This window comes from Anopheles gambiae, chromosome 2, assembly GCF_943734735.2.
Source record: "Anopheles gambiae chromosome 2, idAnoGambNW_F1_1, whole genome shotgun sequence".
Lineage (NCBI taxonomy): Eukaryota > Metazoa > Arthropoda > Insecta > Diptera > Culicidae > Anopheles > Anopheles gambiae.
In genome coordinates this window covers 106,152,228-106,176,377 of record NC_064601.1, presented here as the reverse complement: position 1 = coordinate 106,176,377, position 24,150 = coordinate 106,152,228, and the positions used below count along the sequence as shown (strand labels likewise).

The window sequence follows — 24,150 nt, the reverse complement described above, 5'->3', positions numbered from 1 at the left end:
TATCGCATTTGTTAACACTTACATTTGAAATCAATTTTTTAATTTCTATTATTTACGAAATGAACGAATATTACCAACCGACTCAAGAATTCAAAGTTTAAACCAACCGCCAAAACGAATAAAATGCGCCATTGAAATTCCAATTGGAATGTTCAAAAATCCCACTGCCCCTGCTTTGCTCGATGACTTTGACATTCGTTATCAGTTTGACAGTTCTCAGGTTTGTTTACATCGTGCCTGGTGCACAGAAGCAGCTGTTTTTTAATTATTTGTAGCTAATTTACGATCGCAAATTTAAATAGATAAATTCCCCGCAAACGCCACCACTGCACAAGGAAGGACAAGAGAAAAGTGTGAGCTAATAGTAATAGTTTTAGCTTGTAAATATAATCATGCTCAAGTGTGCACAACTATTCGGCTCCAAACATCTATGCTCGGCCCAAGTTCCTCTCGCTTCCAGCGTCCGATGGGCAAGTATTGCGTGCGTGTGAGAGACCTCCATCCCTTGTTTTCATTTTTGACCTTCGTACATGTAGCTGCCTCCCACCCCGCTAATGTAGCGCGTTAACATATCACGAGTGGGTAAGATTGTCGATTAGAAGCTACAGTTGTGGTTCATGAGTTGGCACATTTAATCGTCCGTGGCTTTATCTGCGGGTTGCGTGGTTTATTGTCCGATAGGACGGGTTGTTGGCTCCCCTGCGGTCTGTTGTTTGTGGCAAATCGGCAGCAGCTTGTGGTACTTGCGTGCGTCAATAAGTAACAGTACGAAACGCGGCACCTTGCTTGCCCCAAATTGAATAGTTTTTCACTAATCCGGCCCATTTGCTCTTACCCCACACTTATTTGCAAAAATTCACAGATGCGTAACATCGATCGGGTGAACGTAAAGGTCCACCAAGGTACGGTGAGTGGCGTGAAGGAGCAGCTCCCGAATGGGGGCGTTTTCTGTGCCTTTCGGGGCATCCCGTACGCGAAGCCACCAGTCGGTGAGCTGCGCTTCCGGGCCCCGCAGCCGCTGGACCGATTCCCCTACCCGGTGCTGGACTGCAGTGTCGAGCGGGACGTTTGCTTCAGCAGAAACATGTTCACCCAGGAGCTGGAAGGATCGGAAGACTGTCTGCATCTGAACGTGTACACGCCCGGAGCCGGGGAAAGGGCTGGCCAACCGCTGCCGGTGATGGTATTCATTCACGGTGGAGCGTTTCTGTTTGGCAGTGGCAATGGCGATTGGTAGGATTACGCTACGATTGACTGATCAACGCCTTAATAAACTTAAACGCCTCGATTTACTTTTAGCTACTCGCCCGAATATCTGCTCCAGGATGAGGTGATTGTGGTCACGCTAAACTATCGGCTCGGTGCGCTTGGCTTTCTGCATCTGCCCAGCCAGGGCATTGAGGGCAACGCGGGCCTCAAGGATCAGCTGGCGGTGCTGCGCTGGGTGCAGCAGAACATTGCCGCATTTAACGGCGATCCGCACAATGTGACCCTGTTCGGCGAGAGTGCCGGTGCTGCCTCCGTCCATCTGCACATGCTGTCGCTCGTTTCGCGGCAGTACTTCCACCGGGCGATCTGTCAGAGTGGGGCCTCCGTCATGGAGTGGGTGATGCAGCGCGATTCGATCAACCGTACCCGGTCGCTGGCCCGGCACATCGATCCCGACGCAAAGACGGACGAGCAGGTGTACCAAACGCTACTGGCCGCGGACAAGGCCCAGCTGATGGGGCTAATGCTGCACACACTGTCGGCCGACGAGAAACGGCGCGGTCTGCCGATGCCGTTTAAACCAGTGGTGGAGGAGGGTGAACCGGGTCCGGACACGGTCGTGCCGGTCCATCCGTTCGTGGCGATGCAGCAGCGCGACCGTACCGGCACGATGCCAATCATTTTCGGAAACAATGACCGCGAGGGCACCATCATGATGATGGATGCGATCAAAAAGCTCGACCTGTATGATAACGATATGGCACGGATGATTCCGCGCACGGTTAACATGGCGCCGGACAGTGCCGCCTGCGAGCAGCTGGCGAGCGAGGTTAAACAGTTCTACTGTGGCGCGCAGGGCGTTACGAAGGAAACGGCGAACCAGCTGGCCGATTTGATGACGGATTATCACTTCGGGATACTGGCGAATACGTGTGCGGAGCTGCACGCGCGCTATCAACCGAACTCGCCCATGTTTTACTACCAGTTTAGTTATGACGGGGAGCTCAATATGTACAAAAAGCTGCTGCAGCTGTCCATTCCCGGCGCGTGCCATGCGGACGAGCTGTCGTACCTGTTCCTGTAAGTTCGAAGCTAGCTTATTCCACTGAACCACTGAAAGATAACAGACATTTTGTGTTTTGTGCATTTGTAGGATGAGACTGGCAAATTATGACGTCAAACCGGACACGGAAGCGGGCCGCGTTCGGCAGCTCATGTGTCGGCTGTGGACCAACTTTGCCAAGCATGGCCATCCGACACCGGCCAACGATGAGAGTCTTCCCTTCCGCTGGCAGCCGGTAGACAAAATCGCCCCAAGCGCAGCCAGTGAATCGTTCCGGTTGCAGTGTTTAGATATAGCGGCAGAACCGAAAATGATCATGGACCCGGCCAAGGAGCGAATCGATTTTTGGCGCACTGTTTACAAGCGATGGAATGATGATTTTCTCAAAGTGAAGCTATAAAGCGCACCACACACATACGCACACGCTGGACTTATTGCTCGGTTGAGGGAATGCATCATTGCACAGTTTAATAAAAAGCGGGGAAAGTTAACATGAATTCATCATCGTCGAAGAAGGCGCCACGATCCGAAGCCGTTACTCCACCTTTGGCAGCAGATGCGAACCGTTGTACTTGCGGTAAAGGTCCTTCCAAAACTGGAACCGCTCGTAGAAGAACTCGGTGGTCATTGTACAATCCCCAATGTTCTTCAGATTCATTGCCGCTGGATAGAAACTGTCCTCGGCTCCCTTTGCCGGCCGTTCGACCGGTGCCCAGTCGACGAGCGTTGCGTGTGGATTGCCAAACCGGGCAAAGTTAACCCACAGGTTGCAGCAGTACTCCCGGAACCTGCCACTCTCGGTGTGGTCCTGCACTGCGGCCGTGTTGTACAGGGAAGAGCTACAGCAAAAGAAGAAGAAAAAACGCTTAATTGAGAACGAATTTTGCGCGAAAACAAAAAACCACATCGAACAGCGAACCTGAACAGATAGTACAGCTCATCCGCATGGACCGCGCCGACCTCCTCCGGCGGAATCTTGTATTCCTCGCGATACTTGTTCAGCGCGCCCATGTGCGAAAAGACGTACATATACAGTGGAGCGCTAAAAATGGGAAGGCGCAAAACGCAAACGATCAATTTAAACCAATCAAGTGAGCTTGCACCCGGCCGGTCCCGTTTTACCTCTGGAACCGAGCGTGCAGTTCCGCCGCAATGTATCCCGGCAGCGTGTTTAAATTGTCACCCAATATGGTGGTAATCTTGCGCATGGTTTCCTCCGCAATTGGGCGTTCTTGGAAGAAAAACTTCACAATCGCGTCACGCGCGCTCCGCTCCTGCTCCTCGCTGTCTAAAGCCAGCGTGACTGGGATCAGCCTCGTCGGGTCGGTTTGGTACAGGGGCAGCTTTTCCTTCACAAACCCCCGCAGCACTAACCCCTCATCGCTGGTGCTTCCCAGCATGAGCGGAATTGGATTCGCGAACGTCTTCTCCGCCGCACGGGCCGGATGTTCCGTAATGATCGCATCGACCGCACCCACCCGCTCAATCACGGGCGTGAAGGGGAACCGTACCAACATCGTTTGGTCCCGCTCGCTCATGCACTGGTTCTGCAGTGCCGTCATCTGTTCCGCACTCGCACCCATCAGCGTGGCAAGAACCGCTTCGTCCGTGTCGGACTCCTCGCCACCGAGCAGCCGGGCCAGTTTGCGTGCCCGGTCGGCCGGTTCGCGCTGCCACAGCCAGTCGTTAAACGCGGTGCCACTTTGGGCGATCGCACGGTGAAAATACGCCCGCGACACCTCACTCAGATAGTGCAGATGGACCGAGGCACCGCCGGCACTTTCGCCAAACAGCGTCACATTGTGCGGATCGCCCCCGAACTGGGCAATGTTGTCCCGCACCCAGCGCAGACTCATCCGCTGGTCCTTCAGGCCCATGTTGCCGTCGACACCGGCCGATGGGAGGGAGAGAAATCCGAGCGGCCCGAGCCGATAGTTGATGCACACGACAACGGCACCCTGCTGCACCAGGTACGGCGGTTCGTAGAGGGCGGAGTCGCTGGTTCCGACGTAGAACCCACCGCCGTGTATCCACACCATGACCGGCAGGGGGGTTTTCGGCTGCAGCTGTGGGCTGTACACGTTCAGGTAGAGACAGTCCTCGGACATCCGCTGGAAGCGCACATCTTCCGAGTAGCAGCTCGGCCCGTCGACGAAGCATTCCAGCGGGCTGGTCGGGAGAGTGTCCAGCGGTACCGGGGGCTTGAAACGGAGCGATCCGACCGGAGGCTGGGCGTACGGGATTCCCTTGAAAACGTACCAATCGGTCCCGTTGGGTAGGGCGCGCTTCAGGCCCACAATGTTGCCGGGCCGAATCGAGACAGTTATCTTGCTCTCTGCCATGCTGTGGTCTGCGGTCGGTGTCCTATAGCGTCCCTTGCTCTGGTGGTGGGTGGTAAAGGGAGGTGTACTGTTTACTGTGCAGCGATATGTTGATCGTGCAATAACGCAATGCAAACTGAGCTTGGTGCGCTTATCGGCAGAAGATGTATCTCCCCACCACGGCTGTCCGATGAAGCTCGAGCGGTTGGCACTCACACATACACACGCATGTAGAGAAACTGGAATGAATTTGCGAGATAATCGGAACGGACGGTATACAGCGAGCACGGCGCTTGCATCTTCTGTGTGTGACCGTGATTTCGGTTGGTCAGCATCACTAACGAACTGCGATTGGCGGTAATTTGTTCGACGAGCCTTCGCCGTAACCTTGTGCTTGACCTCCCGAAATTTTGCTGCATCCACAGAGCAAGATTGAACGCTGGACATTTGGCCGTTTATTTGCAAATTCCTAATGTCTGTCTCTTTTCGCTCTCTTTCTTTTCTTTTACAGTTAACCAAATGGCTGAAGCATCCTCCTGCACCGTGAATATAACATCCGGCCCCATCCGTGGCACGGTAACACCCCTTCCCGATGGTTCCGGTCCGTGCTACACCTTCAAAGGCATCCCGTATGCTGTCCCGCCCGTCGGACCGTTACGCTTTCAACCGCCACAACCGCTAACACACCACTCGGACGACGGGCAAGCCGCGCTGGACTGTACGCGAGAGCGGGCGGTGAGTTTGGCCAGCAGCTACTTGCCACCGAACCCGCCCCTCGCCTCCGAAGATTGTTTGTATTTGAATGTTTACACACCGAAAAACCCCACCCCTTTGGACGGTTCCTCCGATCTGCCCGTAATGGTGTGGCTGCACGGAGGCGCCTTCTGCACCGGTAGTGGCGACTCGTCCATTTACCATCCCGAGTGGTTGGTGGCGATGGGGCCCGCCTGCGTCGTCACGGTAAACTATCGGCTCGGGCCGGCCGGATTCCTGTGCCTACCGTCGGCGGGCATTTACGGCAATATGGGACTGAAAGATCAGCGGCTGGCGTTGCAGTGGGTGAGGGCAAACATTGGCCGGTTCGGAGGGGACGCGCACAATGTGACACTGTTCGGGGAGAGTGCCGGTGGCGTTTCGGCCCATCTACATTACCTTTCGGAGGGATCGTACCAGCTGTTCCACAAGCTCATATGCCAGTCCGGGGTGGCGACTACGTCGATCACCTTTCAGAAGCATCCGGAGCAGAAAGCGCGCCGTCTTGCGGAGTATTTCGGGTGTCCGCCCGATGCTTCCGATCGCGAAGTTTTGGGTATGATTGATTTGAAATTTAATTTGAGCTTTCTTAGTAACTAAAACCTTTTTTTTCGTTATAATTGCATTATTACAGATACTCTTTTGAATGTTGCACCCGAGCAGTTGGCCAAATCGCAAAAGGAGGCCCTCTCGGCACACGAGAAAACGCTCGACTCGGTGTACGCCTTTCGACCGGTGGTTGAGTCTTCCGATGCGATCGATCCGATCGTTACGGAAAATGCGTTCGATTTGCTGGGCAGCTTCAACCGGCCAGCCAAGCCGATGATACTGGGAGTGGTCAGCGAGGAGGCACTGTACAAGATTAACACCTTCCGGCAGCACCTGCAACGGTACAGGGACGATAAGGGTCGCTTCATTCCGGATTTGCTGAACGTTCCGGCAGGCGAGCGATCGGAGGTGGCCGATCGCATTTTAGCGTTCTACTGCGGTACGACCGAGGTGACGCTGGAGAAGGAGTTCGAGCTGAGTCGCATTTTTACCGACACCATGTACCTAATTCCGACCGTACAGGCGGCAGAGCTGCATCTTCGTCGTAGCAAAAAGTAAGACATTGCTATCTCCCTGCTGAAATTGATTAACTCGACACTTTCGTACTCATTCATTCCTCAGCGATATCTTTTTCTACCATTTTGGCGCCGAGACGGAGCTGAACAAGTTTCGCCAGCAGTGGAAAGTGCCAGCGGAATATCGTGGCGCAAGCCATGCGGATGACGTGTGCTACCTGTTCAGCGCGAGCTTCTTCCATACGGATGCGGTGGAGCAGGATTCGCCGGCTTGGAAGTTACGAAAGGCAATGTGCCGCCTGTGGACTAGCTTTGCCCGGCGGGGAGTGCCACGGTTGGACGCTGAGGAGGTGTTGTGGACACCGTTGCAGGAACCGACAACGGAACCATTTAATTTAACGGCACTAAACATAGACCACCAGTGCGGAATGAGGATGGTGCCAAATCACCTCGCTGATCGTGTCGATTTTTGGAGAGACCTGTTTAAAAAGTATAATGGGGACCTGCTCGGAAGGGGGGTGAAACCCGTAGATATGCCATAAAACCATTGAACAGCAATTCCGATCTGATTTATCATCAAATTTAGGTAGACATTCTCATTGCCAGCAATCAGAGTGTGAGGCGATGAAGAAAGACATCATCAGGGCCACACCCGAAATATGTTGAAACCTTACTGCACCGACCTCAGTTATTATTTAATGTTCCAGTAATCAGAATTTTGATTGGTTAATCTGCCTGTAAGCGTACTCTTCGAACGCCTTCGATAAGAACTTTTATCGTAATTGATAGCAATGCCATTTACGGTGTAGAGACAGAGATTCCTAAAATTATGGCCAAAAAATGTGGGTAACTGTATATTAATAAAAAAAAGAGCGTTAAGAGATAAGTGTTGTCCTTGCAGGGAACTCTTTGCAACTCTCCGATGAACATTACCTGTCCAATGTTTAGATATTGTTTGGGCCCGCGGTCTTCGGGCGGAACATCTTCAAAGCTGCGTGGAGCGAAGTTTCGGTGTTTGCCGTTTGTTTAAATCTAGAAACAACTGCAGCAATCTTATCTCCCGGCGCTCGATGATAGCAAACCACCGCTAAACGCTTTAATCGCCTACGCGCGCGCCCGTTTGGGCTGGACCGGCTCAGTCCGCAGCAAACTTCCGATCAGGATGGTTATCCGCAAGCTGTACGTTCCGCCGACGGTCGCCAAGACGAATCCGGCCCAGCCGCCGGTCGTGGATCCGAGCTTCATGGCACCGTCGGTCGTGGATCCGAACTTTATGCCACCGTCGGTCGTGGATCCGAACGGTATGCCACCGGCTACCGCTTATCAGGTAAGGCGCGCCGCCTCCACAAACGGTGTGCGAAGAGAGCGAAAGAAAGTAAACACAATTACGTAACCATTGATAACTTGCCTGCTCTGTGTGTGTGTTTTCGCAGCCTCCAGCAGAAGATGTGCCGATCATCGTCGAGCCGGAAGGAAGCGGTGCCTCGAACGGACCACCGCTAGTGTTTGCCGACGCAGTGGAGCTGGATGTAGTGGCGGGGAAAATTGTTGGCCGCCGGAAGCCACTGCCGAACGGGTCGGAGTACTACTCCTACCAGGGCATCCCGTACGCCAAGCCGCCGGTCGGTGAGCTGCGCTTTAAGCCGCCCGTTCCGCTGGACCAGTTCGACGAGCAGCCGCTCCAGTGTGGGTCGGAGCGTGGCCACTGTCTGGCGATTATGGCACTGCCCGAGGGGCCCGCAGGCGTTGAAGACTGTCTGTACCTGAACGTGTACACGACGAGCGGTCCGGGCGATGCGCTCGGCATGCTGAAACCTGTGATGGTGTGGATACACGGCGGTGGCTACTACACCGGCAGCGGCAATACGGACTTCTTCGGGCCGGACTATCTGCTGCAGCACGGTGTCGTCCTGGTGACGTTGAACTATCGGCTAGGGCCGCTTGGATTTCTTGCCCTACCGTCGGTCGGTATCCATGGTAACCAGGGGCTGAAGGATCAACAGTTGGCGCTGCGCTGGGTGCAGGAGAACATTGCACGGTTCGGTGGTGATCCCTCGAACGTGACCCTGTTTGGGGAGAGTGCTGGCAGTGCGTCGGTTAACTGGCACTATCTCTGTCCGAAGTCGCGCCAATACTTCCACAAAGCGATTTGCCAGTCGGGATCGGTGTTTTGTCCATGGGGGTTGCAGTACCAGCCGGAGGGTAGGGCGCGCAAGCTGGCCGCCGTGTTGGGCTACGAAGGCGAGGACGATGCGGGTGTTTTGGGTAAGTTCGGGAGACGTTTTGTGAAATGTTGACTCTTATAGAAAGGTGGCTTATATTCCTTTTTTTTTGTTTTTCAGCAACGCTGCAAAACGCATCGGCCGAAGAGTTGGTGTCCAACTCCACGAAAGCGTTCGAAGAGTCGGAGAACAGCCTCTACTGCATGTCGCCGTTCATTCCGTGCATTGAGGATCCCAGCTCGGAGGACGCAATCATTCCGCAGCGCGGTGAGGAGCTGCTGAAGCAACCGAACGTGACCAACGTGCCGCTCATTCACGGTGTCACCAGTGGGGAGGGTTTGGTGTTTTATGGGCTGCTGCAGCAGCGGTTCGACGAGGTTACGACCAATCTGGCCAGCCTGCTGCCGCTCGATCTGGGCATACCGCGTGACTTTGCGCCGGCCGTGATCGAGGAGATACGCCAGTTCTACTTCCAGGACAAACCGATCGAGCGGGATGGACTCGGCCACCTGCTCGATCTGGTGGGAGACGTTGGCTTTTACTTCCCGGTGTACGCAGCGGCGGAGCTGCATTCCCGCTTCCAGCAGGAGTATGTAGCGCAGCGCTCATGGGGGGGATTTGTTGTTTGCTGAGCTTATTAAAATGAGAGTTTTTGTCCGTATGCTTCCAGGGCACCACTGTACTTCTATCGCTTCTCGTACGAGAGCGAGCTGAACCAGCTGCGCAAGCAGTTCAGCGTACCGGACGGTACACCGGGAGCGGCCCATGCCGACGAGCTGTCCTATCTGTTCAATGGCAGTCAAATTACTGTCCCGGTCGAGGCCGGCTCGGTAGCGGACCAGGGCCGCACGCTGCTCTGCCGTCTGTGGACCAACTTTGCCAAGTACGGCCAGCCTACGCCGGAGGGTGACGATGTTGGCTTCCAGTGGGACCCGCTGCCACCGACCGCTGCCGGGGAACCGTTCGTGCTGCGCGCCCTCGACCTGAACGAGCAGGTGCAGGTGGTGGAGAATCCGATGCAGGAGCGGATACAGTTTTGGAGGTCGCTGGCCGAACGCTTCAATCCCAATCTGGTGGCGTGAGGGCGGACGGATTACTACCAATATCATATCTTCATTCATAGAGCTTAGAAATGCATAGACCTTTCGCGCAAAGGGTTACTGTAAGATAACATTCCGCAATGGGTATAAGTATGTGTGTTTTTGTGCGTATCTCCTAGCACAATATCCGAAATGGCAGCAGACATTGCAGGTGGTCATATAGATAAGCCAGCAAAGGGGTAACACACACAGAGAAGTTTGCCTTTGTTTTTTTTTCGTTATGTGTACATCTTAATCGTAAGCCGTCGGTTTGGTCGTCGCTTCGGTTAATGCCAACCAGCTCTACACCCAAAGCGTAAAACAAGGCAGGTGTTCGTAGAATCGATTCATGCCCAACCCGTTCGCACCCTGCGTCATCGGCCTATAAAAGCGGGCTGGGGCTTAAGCAATCGGTGTAGTCACCGGCGGCTCCAACAAAATCAGCTTCGTAATCGCTTGCACTTTGGCAAAGCCGGGCCCGATGGGTTAGGTGACATTGGCACACACTGCGTCTTGGTTCTTGGTTCTTCTTCATGTTTCGTCAGCCAGCCCCGGCCAGCGGGGCATACACGGCGAAGTACGCGCTAAGCAGCAATAATCGTATGCTAATGATCGTGTGCAGTTGCATCGCAAACTAATCGCTGCTAGCACGTCATCGACCCTTCTAATGAGGTGGCAGAGAGGGGGTGTGTCTGGCCGTTTTGTTCTTGTTTGGTTTGCGTGCTGGGGACATTTTTATAAAAAGATTCCTACTGCCCACTAGGGACAGTACAGTTGTGCGCACGGCCGCAGTAAGTTTAGTGATCGCGATCAAACATGGTGATGCGAAATGTTCGCAAGTATCCGGCAATGTCTCAGGCCGGTTTGGGCAGGGGACAGAGCGCTCAAGAGTATGACGTGAGTAAGAGGACGGTGGAAGTAGTGAAGGGGGAAATTTAAGTTTTGGTGAGAATCGTTTCCAGAGGGTTGGTCCGGAATCGGATTTGGAATCGGTTTCTGATTCGGAATTGGAGTTGGTTTGTTTACTGAGAGTAGTTCCGAAATCAGATTCTTGGATTGGAATCAACCACGGTATCGGTTTTGGAAATAGTTCCGGAGTTGGAACTGTAATCGATTCTAGAATCGAAATCGTTTACGGAGTAGTTCCGAAATCAGATTCTTGGATTCGAATCAACCATGGTATCGGTATTGGAAATAGTTCCAGAATTGGAGCTGTTATCGATTCTGAAATCGGAATCGTTTACAGAATCAGATTTCGGAATCGAAATCGCAACTGGAATTGATTGTAGAACTGGAATAGTATACGATCCCAGAACCAGAATCAATGTCATATCGTAACATAACACTTTTATGCAACAGATGCCCGCTTTGTCACTGATCAGAAGCTGTGAAGAATAAATGTTCCGCTTCTATCGAATAGGTTAACAACGATAAAAGAAATTGAAAATGTGCCTTGGATTGTGGTGTGTTACACCTGCTCTCACTTTGAGTTGATATCCATGAAAATGGATCGTTGGAAAATACTTTTGGATTGTTTAGAGCTACGATTGTATCGGCATCGGTTCCAGAATAGACTCCAGAATCATTTTCAGAATCTCTTTGGGAACCAGTTCCAGCATCAATTTAGGAATCAGTTTTAGAATCGATCCTGGATTCGGTTCCGGAATCGGTTAGAGAATCGAAATCGGATTGCAGAATCGAAATCGGAACACAGCATCGGAATGGATTCCTAACAAGGAATCGGAATGGATTCGTAGCACAGAATCGGAATCCAATCCTAGTATTCCTTTCTCGGAACCGAGTAGTTCCGATACCAAGCGTCTGCCATCAATTGAAAGTGTTGGAAGTCACACAACCTCTAACGAATCAATCATTTGCAGCCTTCCGCCCGCATTATGGTAAAAGTGCTGCAAGGTTCAATCTACGGCACCAAGGATCGTTTACCGAACGGGAAGCCATACTACTGCTTCAAAGGCATACCGTACGCTAAGCCACCGGTAGGGAAGCTACGCTTCGCCTCTCCCGAGCCGATCGATCGCTACCCGGTATCCTATCTGGACTGTAGCCGCGAGCGGAGCAGCTGCCTGGGAAGGGATGTGATCACGCGCGAGATCACCGGCTCCGAGGATGGACTGTTTGTGAACGTGTACACGCCGGCCCTGGGCAGAGAGGTCAGCTCGACGGGGACACCGCTAGCGCCAGTGATGGTGTTCTTTCACGGTGGTGGCATGACCGGGGGCAATGGGGATAGCAGCATGTACCTGCCGGACTATCTCGTGCAGGAAGGGGTCGTGGTGGCCACGGTGAACTATCGACTCGGTGTGCTTGGATTCCTCTGTCTACCGCAAGCGGGTATAGAAGGAAATGCTGGCTTGAAGGATCAGGTAGGATGTAATTCTGAGGCAATTGTGTAGTTATCTCACATCGTGTGGGCTTTTTTGGTTTCTCATTTCCAGCGCTTAGCACTTCAGTGGATTCGTCAGAACGTCAGCACATTTGGTGGTGATCCGAACAATGTCACACTGTTCGGTGCAAGCTCCGGTGGCAGCAACGTTCTGATGCATTGCTTTTCCGATCTCTCACAACCGTACTTCCACAAGGCGATCGCCCAGAGCGCCACCATCTTTGCGGATCTAATCTACCAAACGGAGCCGGAAGAGCGGGCCCGCTCGCTGGCACGCATCTTCGGCTACGAGGGCACCTCGGATGAGGGCGTCCTCGCGACGCTACGGGACGTCCCGGCGAGGCGTCTGTACGAAGCTCAGTTCTTGGTGCTTTCCGATCGCGAGCGTGAGTACGAACAGATCTTCCAGTTTCCCTTCACGGCCGTCATCGAGCGGGAACAGTCGACCGATCCGGTGCTGGTGAAAACGCCCATGGAATATCTGCGCGAGCCGAATCGAATGCGCGTGCCGGTGCTGTGTGGGTACAACGATAAGGAGGGCATGCTGGAGCTGGTGGATATGATCAAGAACCTGTCGGTGTACAACGCACGGCCGGAGAAGTTTATCTGCCGCTCGTTCGATGTCGATTACTTTAGTCCGGCCGCACGGGCACTGGGTGAAGAGATGAGGCGGCATTACTTTGGCGAAGCGTCGATTTGTCGTGCCAACCTGGACCGATTGGTCGATCTGCTTACCGATCGGTTCGTGGTCGGCTACTATGTGCTGTGCAAGCTGTGGAGCGAACATCAGACAGCGACACCACTGTATTCCTACCGCTTCGCTTACGAGGGATCGCTCAACAAGGGCAAGGAGTTGCTCAAGTTTCAACACCTACCGGGCGCGTGTCATATCGATGAGGTGTACTACCTGTTCAGCTCACCGCTGCTGCGCACGGAGATCCCACCGTCCGATCCGGCTTACCGCATGCGGCAGCTAATGGTACGCATGTGGACAAACTTTGCAAAGCACTCGAACCCAACGCCACCGACGGAGGATGAACCCGGTCTTCCATGCCAGTGGGAACCGATGCGAGCGGTCCCGGGGACGGATGGACAGCCGACAAACTATACCGTGTTTTCGATAGGCAAGGAGCTAACGATGAGTACGCTGCCGGAGCTGGAGCGAATGGGCAAGTTCCTGGAGGTGACAAAACGGTGCAACGGTACGATCGATAACTTCGTCATACCGCGCATCGATTCTCGGCCAACAACCGGTGGGCGGGAAAGGCAGCAGTCGTTTGGTTAATGTTTGATTAATTTTGTACCGCGTTTGGACTTCCGCAATTGAAATGGTGTAATAAATTTATAATTAATACACAGTTCGTGGCCCGATGTGATGCAGTGGTTCACTGCAGGAAACGAAATGAGGTGGAATTGTGCTTGGCGCTTGCAGTAGAAGGTAGGCATTAAAATAAACTGTGTGCTGTAGCAATCGAGCAGCAAATTATGCCCCCCAAATGGTTTTAATGGAGTGTAAATTGCATCATTTTTTTTATTTGTTGGATACCACTAAAATGTAGACTAATGTCCAACATTTGACGTGTTGGCAGAAATAAATCCGGGTCGAAGGACCAACAACTTTTTGAAAACTTATGCCTTTTTAAAATAATGTTTGATATTTTTTTATATTGTTTCTGTTGTTTGAGTGTGTTTGGCTTTTCTCCTCATTCGTATTCTTACTCTTTTTCTTCTCCTTTTTGTTGCTCTTTTTTGTTTTTTTTTTCTGGAGTTATTATTATTATTATTATTATTATTATTATTATTATTATTATTATTATTATTATTATTATTATTATTATTATTATTATTATTATTATTATTATTATTATTATTATTATTATTATCATCATCATCATCATCATTATTATTATTATTTTTATTATTATTATTATTATTATTATTATTATTATTATTATTATTATTATTATTATTATTATTATTATTATTATTATTATTATTATTATTATTATTATTACTATTATTATTATTATTATTATTATTATTATCATAATTGTCATTATTATTATTATTATTATTATTATTATTATTATTATTATTATTATTATTATTATTATTATTATTATTATTATTCTTATTATTATTATTATTATTATAACTTTTGATTTTAAACTGTTTTCGCTATTATTACGAATACACTTATTTAACATTTAGAGTATCGCAAATTTACAAAAAAAATATTCGAACCTAATAATCTTTTCAATGATCCTTTTCTTCATACTCACTATTTGTTCGACTTTAGTACAATCCACTGTTATTATTGCACGACACAATGTGTAAAAACAACAGTGGACAAACCCCATGCTGTTGCGCTTTCAACTGTTACTTTCCACTGTGGGCCGAGCAGTTGTTAGAGTGAAACGGGGCTCAAACGCATTCGGGCCGCTTGGTGGAGGCTATATAATTAACATGTCATTGGCAGGTGTGTGGCGATCGTTGCGTACACGACTGCTTCCACCTGCCTTTACAACGGTGGCAGGTGCTCGTAGAACTCGGCTGCTGCTTACGAACGAACAGGAGTGTAAATGACTTAATTTTTGGTCTGGCCCCACATCTCTGCACGGGTTAGAAACAAGCCACGAATGTGAAGTCGTGGCAGTGTGGGGGAAAATCTTTAGCTTAATGAACCAACAAAATAGCGCATAAAATTTTATGCCCACGCTTTGATTTCCAATGCATCTCGCAGCTGGACCCGCCCCACTACACCAAGCATCCTCACTCGATTGAGCAAATAGCGGACAAACACAATTACGGTTCAGTGAATTAGCGAAAGCATCGAAACTCAAACTCACGCCGGCGAAGTGCGGCGCGTGCGAAGTAATGAAGCGGCTGTTCTGGCCGCTTCCGCTGCGGAACTAATTACGGATTCATACAAGACTTGAGCGAGCTTGAGTGAAACGGAAAGACGGAGACGCTCCTGGTCTGGAAGCGTCTCATCCGGCGTTAAATAATGCACAAAGTTTCGAGTAATAATTGATTTGTTTTGCTGCTTCAATGATTCCAGCGGCTCCGGGGCTCGTTAGACACTGTCCCCCGGGGGGAGGGTTTGGGTGCGTGTCTTTTCTGTGTGTGCAAACCTTTAACGCTTGAGTGGATATTGGAATCATCAGCAGGATTGAGTGCAGCTAGTGGGTAGCCTTTTAGTCAATTTGTTGGTTTTTTTTCTCCTGTTCTGTTGTAGTTGCTGTTAAGTTTAACTCAAACTGTGAACAAAGTAATATCTCAGAAAGCCTTACGCGTGGGCGAGCAATTACAAGAAAAATGTTTTGACTCCGGTGAAGCATGGCCTGCTTCGGTCAATTAGTCGGTTCATAATTTATCCGCGCGCTGTAGCCCCGTGCCTTTCGTGCGGTTGCCATCCCACCCGGTACGTAGCATGCGGGGTGGGTTATCCGTTGATGTTGAATATTTACATGCGAGCAAATATGCTACGCGTGGCACTGTACGTGTGCGCGCCTGTGTGTGTGTGTGTGTGTGTGTGTGTGTATGTGTCATAAAAGTGTGACAAATGTCCTGAAACTAAAAAAAGGAAGAAATATTACTAAAAAGGCTGTTACCTCTATTCCCTTTGCTGTACCCATCGGTGTACGTTCCCGTGAATCGGTAAAATGAACGTACGGCGAACCGGTTCACCGGTTGGGGAGAGACAGAGCGAATCGATTTGACTACCAGAGAAACGGGTAGCGCGACCGAACCGTGTGCAGAGAAGTGTTGCGAAATGATAAATATTTAATAAAATAATCAAAAGTTCGGAGAGCGTGCGAAGCAGCCATTCGGCCAGCTGTTGTTCGCCCGTGCTCCGCTGGCAGCGAGATGAGCGTGAGCTTTACCGGCGCATGAGAAGTGAGTGAGGTGGCGCTGTGTCCCTCACGAAAGGGATGGGGAAGTTAGTTAAGGAACTAAATTACTAGAAATGTGTTGTTCTAGAGCTGCGATATTTTTTTATCATAAACAAAGCACAAAAAAGAAAAGAGAAAAGACAGATTTTTTTATATTAAATTTAATTCAGAGCGAGGTGCGAAATATTTGAAAAAAAAAAGAAAATACTTCATGAGCTACAAGGCGTCTCCATTTCCTGGAGTATTCTCCACTCAAGGATAGCTAACAGCAAACAGCTCGATAGTTGTTTGAAAATTAAATATTAAATGGAGTATTGTGAGGATTAGCAATAGCAGCGTTATATCATTCTTTAAAAGCTTTGCTTTGATATATCTGATGAGATTAGACCGATTGTATACTGTAGGATTTTTTGCAAGTTTCTGTAAAAAATGTATTTTAAATTATTTGATACTTATTTGATAATGTTTCAATAAATAATTTTGTTCAGCAGGATCGTTCATGCTTGATTCTGACAAAAACGTAGAAGAAAATAACTGAAATTACTAAAAAATTTATAGTTTAAATCGTTATAACTACAATCAGATTAATTAAATAACGCAATTCAAAGTTTAAAGCAGTGCTCTTCACGGTTTTCATTTGATTAGGACAATTCATAAAGCTCCACGGTGTTCTAACACTCAAATATAAAACATTTCAAATGAAAAAAAAACAAAACAAAATTTTCTATTATAAAATAAATAAATAAATTGACACTATTCAGTTTTTGCAATCATTGGAATTATCAAAACCATTTAAACGTCTTATTTCCTAATATCTTTTCGTCGTTGCGAAAAAAATCCTTTACCCGTGAGCAAACCCACCTCATCACCGGCAGCGTGAGAAGCACGGAGCGCTCTTCTCACCAAAGCGCTCACCATCAGTACGCTCCTGAGCTGTTGTTTTTATGCTGAGTTTCCCCCGTACAGCCCCGTTGCCAGTGCCCCTCCCGATTCAGTCCATCTTCGGATACATGTTCGATCGGTTCGGTGTACGGTCGGCGCTCGGGGGCCGCCGCTACTCGGGCGCTCGGGGACGGATAAAACACACTTTTCACAGCATCGAACCGTTCAGTTCTGGTTTGGTCGCGCATCCCTTCAGAACGGGCCAGTGCGTACGTTGCGTGTTGGCGTTTTGTGTGTGAATGTGTGTAGTTCGCTGCTTGTCTCCGTGGTCGACGTACATCGGTACATCGGGTGTTTGTGTTCGGTAGGTCGTGAGGAAGTGTGAATAGGGCAAAGAAGAGAGAGAGAGAGAGAGGGGGGAAGAGGAAAAACACAAGTGCGGGAACTAACACACGACCAGACACGTCCCGTCAGTGTCAGGTTCAATAAAGAGTGTGCCCGATATGTTTAACAGGCTGGTGGAGGAAGACACAGGAGCGAGCTCAGAAGGGGCATCCCTTTTATTTTTGATGGTGCGAATGAATTCAATGCCTTAACGCACCGCAAGGCTTCAACAGGCGTTTTTCCCCGATGGGTGTGTTGGGGTTGTGTGTGATTGTATATGAAAAAAAACGGGGAAAAACGAGTGTCTGAAGCGAATATGTGTATGCAAATATGCTTTACATGGCTTTGGTAGACCGGGACGGGCCATCGTTTGAAGTGATTGTGCATCGGTGTGTGTTGTAGTGATAAAGAAAGGTGAAAGAGAGAGAGAATAGACCCACATCAGTACTTGATGGTACGTGTGAGTCTATTGTGTGTAAGTGCATGTGTCGGTGTTTCGAAGTGAAAATGAAAACATATGAAAGCACCCCATGAGCAACACGGGAAGCCGTATGCTGTTCAGTCCATCCCACCAGCCCAGCAATCCAGCTGAGGCTTTCGCTAGAGAGTGTGGAAAACTTATCGCCTCTTCACTGCCGCCGAAGGCACGCCGGCACAAGAAGGAAGCATTTGGAGGGACACAGCACGGAAGGAGGCAGATCAATTACTCACCACAAGCGAAGAATCCCGCTGCAACAACATCGAGTACGAGTCAATTAATTAAAAAAAAAGTACCACCCACCCCGACGGCCGCTGAACGTTGCTGATAGTGTGTAAGTGTTGTCTTCCACCCGCCTGGGCCCTTATATTGACCCTCGTTGTTATTTATTAGTGGCAACTTCCGTTCCTCTCGCAACTCCCATCCACAAAACAGCCACTTTCCTGCTATCTTTTTTTTTATCTAGCCTTATGACGGTGTATCTCTTTTGTGTCGTCTCGAACATTGGCGGCCTCGTTCGATAGCCGATCCGATAAGACTTATCGATTGCAGCACCTGTGCTGGGGAAAGACAAGGGCGACAAGGAATAAAGAGGAAAATAGAAAGATAGATCACCCCCAAAATACCTTCATTAGTGGGTACGGCTTTCGTGTGGGTCATCCTGCTTCCCCCCCCCCCTCATCCGTCCCAAACCACAACCGGGAAGTACCACGATGGAACGATGGGCTTTGAAGCAGTTCGATGACACCTGCCGATCAAAGAAAGGGATGTATGATGAAATTTAGTCAATAAAGAGAAAAAATGGGAATAAAGCGATGTGGGACCCAGCTGAGTGGACAGCAAAAAAAAAGGGGGAACACAAAGGGCGACAAAAAAAAGGGTCGAAAAGGATCGAACCCAGTGAAGCAGTTTTTAATTAAACTGTATCACCAAACAAACGATACAGAGGCACTGCCCTTCGGGGTAAGGAGCAGCGGACAAGTGGCATTAAATTTAGCTTTCATCCATCGCTCGGTGGGAAGCCACAGTGGAAGATTGGTTTTTATTCGTTATGTTGGGGAGGGGGGTGGGGGATAGAAATGTCCACGGGAAATTGTAAAATGGTTGCAATTGTTCCCCGGGAAGCGGCATTGTTCTATACGAGCCGCTTTGTGCTGTTGTAGGTGGATGAATGGAAGTTCAACTCCTGTTCTCCTCGGGAGTCGTTTTCGCTGCATCCTGTTCGCAGTATAAGACACTCACTACTTCAACGGCTAATGACCCGCCACGTGGATGCACTGGAAAGGCGTGTGGAGCGGCCGAGCAAGGCAGCTAATAAAGTGGTAGAGGTAGAGGTGGTAATTAATTACAACTAGGTTGCTCTTTGAGCCGTTCTTATGGGGCGGCAATGCTGTTGGGCTTGGAAAGCCATAAGACGGAAGTTTTCAACGCTTCTTTGCTGTAGGCAAGCTCGGAGAGAAATAAAAACACAACACAAAGACGCTCTGTACGGAGCTAGCCCTTAGAGAACTGCGTACAAAAGGTCAATGAAGGATGCTGGAACTAGCAGCTGGCCAGCGTATTCAATCGGAGCAAAGCATTGTCCGTGTGATGAAAGGACATGCAGCACAGAGAATGGATACCATTTCTTTAATAAAGCCAACAAACATTTCCGTAAGAGCTTTCGTTCGGTGTGTTTTGTGTGTGTGGAGCAGAAAGAGCTTTTTCTCGTGCCTTCGGGGTTTGGAGAAAGTATTGTACGAAACGTTTTGGTCAGGAGGTAAGAGGAAGGAAAAATTGACATTTTGTATAGGGTTGGGTTGAAAAGATCTGCCGTTTAAATTGAATCTTACCCAGCAAGAGCTAGCTGTTTGTCATCGTAGCAGTTCTAAATGGATTTCAAATTCAATTTGAAGCATTTTTCCATGAATCAATTATAGCGTGAACTTGTGATGGAAGAGCTCAAACTTGTTTGAGATCGACTTAGATCCACCAGTAATATTACAATGCACAATTCCATGCTCAAATCATGATCGGAATGAACAGCTTTAAATTAAAGCTTTATTTCCATTATTTAATGAAATGCTTTTATTAAAAATCTTCCTCGAGCAACGACATTCCAAGGAAAGGAGCTTGTTTTGTACATTGCACTGTAGTACACCATCTCCCTTCATGCATATTAAACCGATTGGTGACGGGGGTAAACAGAATCTCACTTTGATGAAATGATAAGTCGACGATCAACAACAGCATCATTTGCATATCACAAAGAAAGCCATTATAATTAAAGGAGTGTTCCAGTGAGACGGTACGCTTCAACTGTAGCGCACAATGTAGCATGGAAATTCCGTCGCTATCGTCAGACGGAATTGGTCACAGAGAAAGAGTATCATCCCATACGTCTTCATCTTTATGGCTTAAAGCCGTCTTAAGGAACGCATCAGAACGTGCCGTTTTTACACCACTGCGACGAGCACGAGAGCAAAAATTGATAATCCGATGTGTTGTAAATAAAGCGCGCACAGGGGAAAGCCTGCGAAAAGGTAATCTGTGACGATATTTGCTCTTGTTCATGCTTTTGTTTCGCGGAGGCTGAGACGTTTCTTTACTCGTTAAAATCAGATTCCATATTTTTCCCCCCTTTCACTCCGCCCTGGTAACATGATCGTGGTTTTTGCTTCCTTGTGCCTCTGTTCGTGCTTGTAATATTCCGTTTTGGGCAGGATTCTCCCAACCTTAAGGCCCACCGAACCACACAGTCATTCAATCATGTTTTCTGTTAACATTTCCATACAGTTTTCTGTGTTCCTGCCTGTCGAGAGAGCAAAGTCACTGGTGACCGTCAATAAATTGTGCTACACAATCGCACCTGCAGAACGATGCGCAACGGTCGTGCATGCGTATGGTTGGGTGCGCTATTAATAAACATACGCGTGCAGACAGGGCAGACTGGGCATTGCCGTTTTTTTTATTTTCCTCTTCTCTGCGAAACGGTTCCGTTGCAATCAGCATCATTAAGATATTAAGCGAGCGAGTGGACAACGGTCGCACGGGACGTTTGCGGCTTTTTGGTGGGGGGGGGGGGGGGGGGCGAGCACCCTCTAAATGAATCATAAAAATCATGATTGCGCCCATTACTGCAACACTCGGGCGAAAGTGCAAGTGAGGGGGGGGGGGGGGGGGGTGAAATTAAAATTAAAAGTATTTTAAGTCTTCGATGCCGCCGTGCCGTGCGGAGCAATTAAAACCGGTGTTCGTTTGAAGCGGATGTATATAGAGAGAGAAGAAAGTGAATGGTGAATGTGGAATGGAAAGCAGTTTCACTACACTTGAAACATGAGTATAGTAGAGAGAGAAAGAGAAAGAGAAAAAGAGAGAGAGAGAGAGAGAGAGAGAGAGAGAGTAGTGCGTAATGAGAAGGATGGAAAGACTTGCTAAATGGGATGCATTATAATATCTTGTATTAAGTAGTGTTGGGTTTCATGAATCTTTCGTTGAAATTCATTCGTATGAATCTTCAGTGATGAGTGATTCAAATCTCGAGTTGAATCTTCAAAGATTCATGAATCTCTAAAGATTCACAAATCTTCAAAGATTCAGGAATTTTCAAAGATTCGTGAAGCTCTAAATATTCAGGAATCTTGAAAGATGCAGAACCTTCAAAGATTCTTGAATCTATAAGATTCATAAATCCATTTAAATTCACATGTGGAAACATGAGGGTTTTATGAATCTTTAGAGATGTATGATTTTCAAAATATTTAATTTGCCCAATCCCACCTAAAACATACTCGGCGTGAGTTCAATCTTCGCTTGAACCGTCTCCCCGTAGCAAAACAAACTATCTAGCTACGTGGTATCGTCAAGAAGCCTCGAAAGCCTGTATAGGGTGGCATGACCATGTAGAATAATAAACGAAGAAGAATAATAAAAAGCTGAAGCTCTATGAAAGTTTAGAGATTTATCAATCCCTTGAGATTCATCAATCTTTCGAGATATAAGAATCTTGTGAGATTCATGAATCTTTCGAAATTTACGAATCTTTTAAGATTCATGAATCTTATCAATCGATATTCAGATTCATTGAATCATTTCAATGATTCATTCCGATTCATTGAATCATTTCAAAGATTCATTCAGATTCACGAATCTGAATCAGATTTACCCAACACTAGTATTAAGCCGTCATGTGCGAATATTTATAATATTTAAACTAATTGCTGATTACCTTTATCGCCATCTGTTTAGTCATGTTTGCTTAAAATTAAAGCAGCCAATGATCTAATTTATATGACTCCTAGATCTGATATTTAATCTAAGATGACTAAAAGATCACTCGGTATCATGGCAGAAAACGATTTGAGCAACATAATAGTAAAAAGCTAGAAAGCATTACCCTTTTTCATTTAGCATTGAACATTTTTCTAACCTGCTGATCTTCTAAATCTTTGAAAGTGGGTATTAGTGTCTATAGTTAAAACGAAATAGTAGCAGAATTACTATTTTGTATGTTTTTTATTACTCTTGCAAAAAAAAACAGAATTTTGCATGACAGCAAATGAAATATTGCGACATAAAAGTGTCCAATTCACGACTAAACGACTTATTCAAGTTTTGCGATAAAGCGCCTTTTAACTACATTCACTAAATTTTCCCGTTCGTGATAATTGCTGCGTCAACAGCGACTGCACTTTGCTAAAGTTTTCCTAACCTTCCCAACCTCTCTTTCCACGTACTACGTGTTGTGCGTCCGTGTAAACTGTCGCGCACAAAAAGAAACATTAATTTTAGTAATTTCCCAGATTAAGCACGTGCTATTTTGCTGCTACTTTTCTCCTTCTACTGTTGCTACTGTTGCTACTGTTGCCGTTTAACCTGCGAGTTCCAGTTCCAGTTAATCTTCACTTCAAACAGTACGGAGCGTAACGATGCAAAACTTTATCCATTAGCGCATCGCTCCAATACGAAACTCCCGCTAGCCGCTGCCACCGACACAGACGAGCGTGCGCACGGTATCGTACGGTCGGTGGTCAACAATTTGTCAATGGTAAAGTTGCCTATGGGTAAGCTTAGCGCCGGCACGAGCACGAGTACTGACCGTGCCGACTGTGCCTTGCCCAGAACGCAGTGCAGCGCACCGCTCATAAACTCGTAAACGGAATTGGATTCCATTTCCAACACAATAAACTCGTAATCTTGCAACTTGCTCTGGCCGGGAGAGGTAGGGGAGCGTTTGGAATGAACAAGAAAAAAAAAACGATCCGATCTTTCGATCTTCTTTTGTCAAGAGCCTGCCAGCCCCTGTAATGCCCGAGCCAAAAAGGGAAAGTGTAATCTTTATGCTCCGTTTGGCAACGATCCAGCACCAGCCGTGCGCCGGGTGGTTTTTATGGATTTTTTGTTGATCTTGGTGGAAGTTATTCCTCTGCAAAACATACACACACGCATTCACAGTCACACGCATTCAGCTTCCTGATGCTTGAAATGTGCTTGTTTGTGTTCGGCAGAGTGCAAACAAGATTGGATTGTATGTAGCCAGGTAGCGGCAACAGCAGCAGCAGCACCAGTAGCAACACATCAAAACTCTGTGCATAAGGTGGTTACATGTGCCCCGTTGCTATATTTACTCTACCAAGGCGCGCTTTCCATCATCATCATCATCATCATCTTTATCGTGCTCACAGTAGGCGAGCCTGAGCAGCATGATACAAAAACAAGATAATCCTCCGGCCTGCATTCCCCGACCCCGACGGAACCGAGTAACACCCGCCAATGCAATGTGGTTCGATGCTCGTCTCCACGCTCCGTTTTATTCGTTGTCCCGTGTTTGAAGCACCGAATCGGTACGGCACGAGTGATGGGCAAAATATTAAAGCATCGGACAGTTTGATCCTTGCGTGGGTCGATCGGGACGATCTGCCCGCGTCAGCTCGTGAAGTGTAACGATGCGCTACCAGAACGGTAACAGGCGACCCAAAGCGCCGTTTGCAACCGTCAGTTCAATTTTATTATGGTAATAAAAATGTATTTTCGCACATTTACCGCACCCCGGCGGTGGTGCCCCCGTGCCTCGTGCAATTGTTTCCCGCCCGCCGTTCTTGGGCGCGAGGCGCGGTTTTCCAACGCACCATACACCATAGTGCCGAATAGTGCTGAGGCAGCGTTTTGCAGACAAGCATAGCAAGGGGAATGTGGAATGAAGAGGGAAGGGAGCTCAATCGACCTGTTTGTTGTGTTATGTGAGGAGGGAAGGGTACGAGAGCGGTTAAATGATGCTTTTCATAACGATCGAGAGGCAGAATCGGGTCGTTTGTCTGATTTCATCACGGCCCCGAAGGTGAAGGTGGTAGCCGTTTTCTGGCAGCAGGAGCAGCAGCAGCAGCAGCATTGGTTTATGACAACACCGTTACTGGCGG

General features: G+C 48.5%; 5 protein-coding genes across 8 annotated transcripts in view; 4 read left to right on the top strand and 1 right to left on the bottom strand.

Annotated features, from left to right (window-relative positions):
* Positions 1–245: 245 nt before the first annotated feature.
* Positions 246–7,296, top strand: LOC4576573 (carboxylic ester hydrolase). The gene is made up of 4 exons (XM_061646661.1): positions 246–353; positions 5,105–5,902; positions 5,981–6,449; positions 6,517–7,296. The coding sequence occupies exons 2-4, from the start codon at positions 5,113–5,115 to the stop codon at positions 6,950–6,952; spliced, it is 1,695 nt and encodes a 564-aa protein (XP_061502645.1). The 5' UTR covers positions 246–353; positions 5,105–5,112; the 3' UTR covers positions 6,953–7,296.
* Positions 328–9,803, top strand: LOC1270335 (uncharacterized). The gene is made up of 12 exons (XM_309020.4): positions 328–470; positions 863–1,233; positions 1,300–2,289; positions 2,363–2,665; positions 3,670–3,950; positions 5,105–5,902; positions 5,981–6,449; positions 6,517–6,679; positions 7,447–7,737; positions 7,844–8,675; positions 8,753–9,221; positions 9,303–9,803. Exons 1-12 carry the CDS (start codon positions 393–395, stop codon positions 9,712–9,714), a joined length of 5,457 nt encoding a protein of 1,818 aa, XP_309020.4. The 5' UTR covers positions 328–392; the 3' UTR covers positions 9,715–9,803.
* Positions 2,707–5,105, bottom strand: LOC1270332 (esterase B1). The gene is made up of 3 exons (XM_309019.5): positions 3,395–5,105; positions 3,192–3,314; positions 2,707–3,111 (listed from the first exon to the last, which is right to left on the bottom strand). Exons 1-3 carry the CDS (start codon positions 5,038–5,040, stop codon positions 2,808–2,810), a joined length of 2,073 nt encoding a protein of 690 aa, XP_309019.5. The 5' UTR covers positions 5,041–5,105; the 3' UTR covers positions 2,707–2,807.
* A 653-nt stretch (positions 9,804–10,456) lies between the features above and the next one.
* Positions 10,457–13,612, top strand: LOC1270336 (juvenile hormone esterase). Its single transcript, XM_309021.5, has 3 exons — positions 10,457–10,608; positions 11,592–12,095; positions 12,168–13,612. Exons 1-3 carry the CDS (start codon positions 10,528–10,530, stop codon positions 13,398–13,400), a joined length of 1,818 nt encoding a protein of 605 aa, XP_309021.5. The 5' UTR covers positions 10,457–10,527; the 3' UTR covers positions 13,401–13,612.
* A 3,481-nt stretch (positions 13,613–17,093) lies between these two features.
* The window catches only part of LOC3290216 (uncharacterized), a 109,152-nt gene continuing 102,095 nt past the window's right edge, over positions 17,094–24,150 (top strand). For 3 of the 4 annotated variants that reach the window (XM_061646663.1, XM_061646662.1, XM_061646665.1), the window contains exon 1: positions 17,098–17,257. The gene's annotated coding sequence lies outside the window, so the exon portion shown is untranslated. Of the gene's footprint in view, positions 17,258–24,150 lie in introns of all 4 variants that reach the window. The other variant, XM_061646666.1, reaches the window with a different exon arrangement.

Coding starts and splice junctions, on each gene's coding strand:
- LOC1270336 (XM_309021.5), top strand. CDS start 10,528: ATGGTGATGCGAAATGTTCGCAAGTATCCGGCAATGTCTCAGGCCGGT. Junction 10,609..11,591: donor AGAGCGCTCAAGAGTATGAC/GTGAGTAAGAGG, acceptor AATCATTTGCAG/CCTTCCGCCCGCATTATGGT. Junction 12,096..12,167: donor ATGCTGGCTTGAAGGATCAG/GTAGGATGTAAT, acceptor TCTCATTTCCAG/CGCTTAGCACTTCAGTGGAT.
- LOC1270332 (XM_309019.5), bottom strand. CDS start 5,040: ATGTCCAGCGTTCAATCTTGCTCTGTGGATGCAGCAAAATTTCGGGAG. Junction 3,315..3,394: donor CTGCACGCTCGGTTCCAGAG/GTAAAACGGGAC, acceptor TCCCATTTTTAG/CGCTCCACTGTATATGTACG. Junction 3,112..3,191: donor GAGCTGTACTATCTGTTCAG/GTTCGCTGTTCG, acceptor CTTTTGCTGTAG/CTCTTCCCTGTACAACACGG.
- LOC4576573 (XM_061646661.1), top strand. CDS start 5,113: ATGGCTGAAGCATCCTCCTGCACCGTGAATATAACATCCGGCCCCATC. Junction 5,903..5,980: donor TTCCGATCGCGAAGTTTTGG/GTATGATTGATT, acceptor GCATTATTACAG/ATACTCTTTTGAATGTTGCA. Junction 6,450..6,516: donor CATCTTCGTCGTAGCAAAAA/GTAAGACATTGC, acceptor TTCATTCCTCAG/CGATATCTTTTTCTACCATT.
- LOC1270335 (XM_309020.4), top strand. CDS start 393: ATGCTCAAGTGTGCACAACTATTCGGCTCCAAACATCTATGCTCGGCC. Junction 2,290..2,362: donor GAGCTGTCGTACCTGTTCCT/GTAAGTTCGAAG, acceptor GTGCATTTGTAG/GATGAGACTGGCAAATTATG. Junction 9,222..9,302: donor CATTCCCGCTTCCAGCAGGA/GTATGTAGCGCA, acceptor GTATGCTTCCAG/GGCACCACTGTACTTCTATC.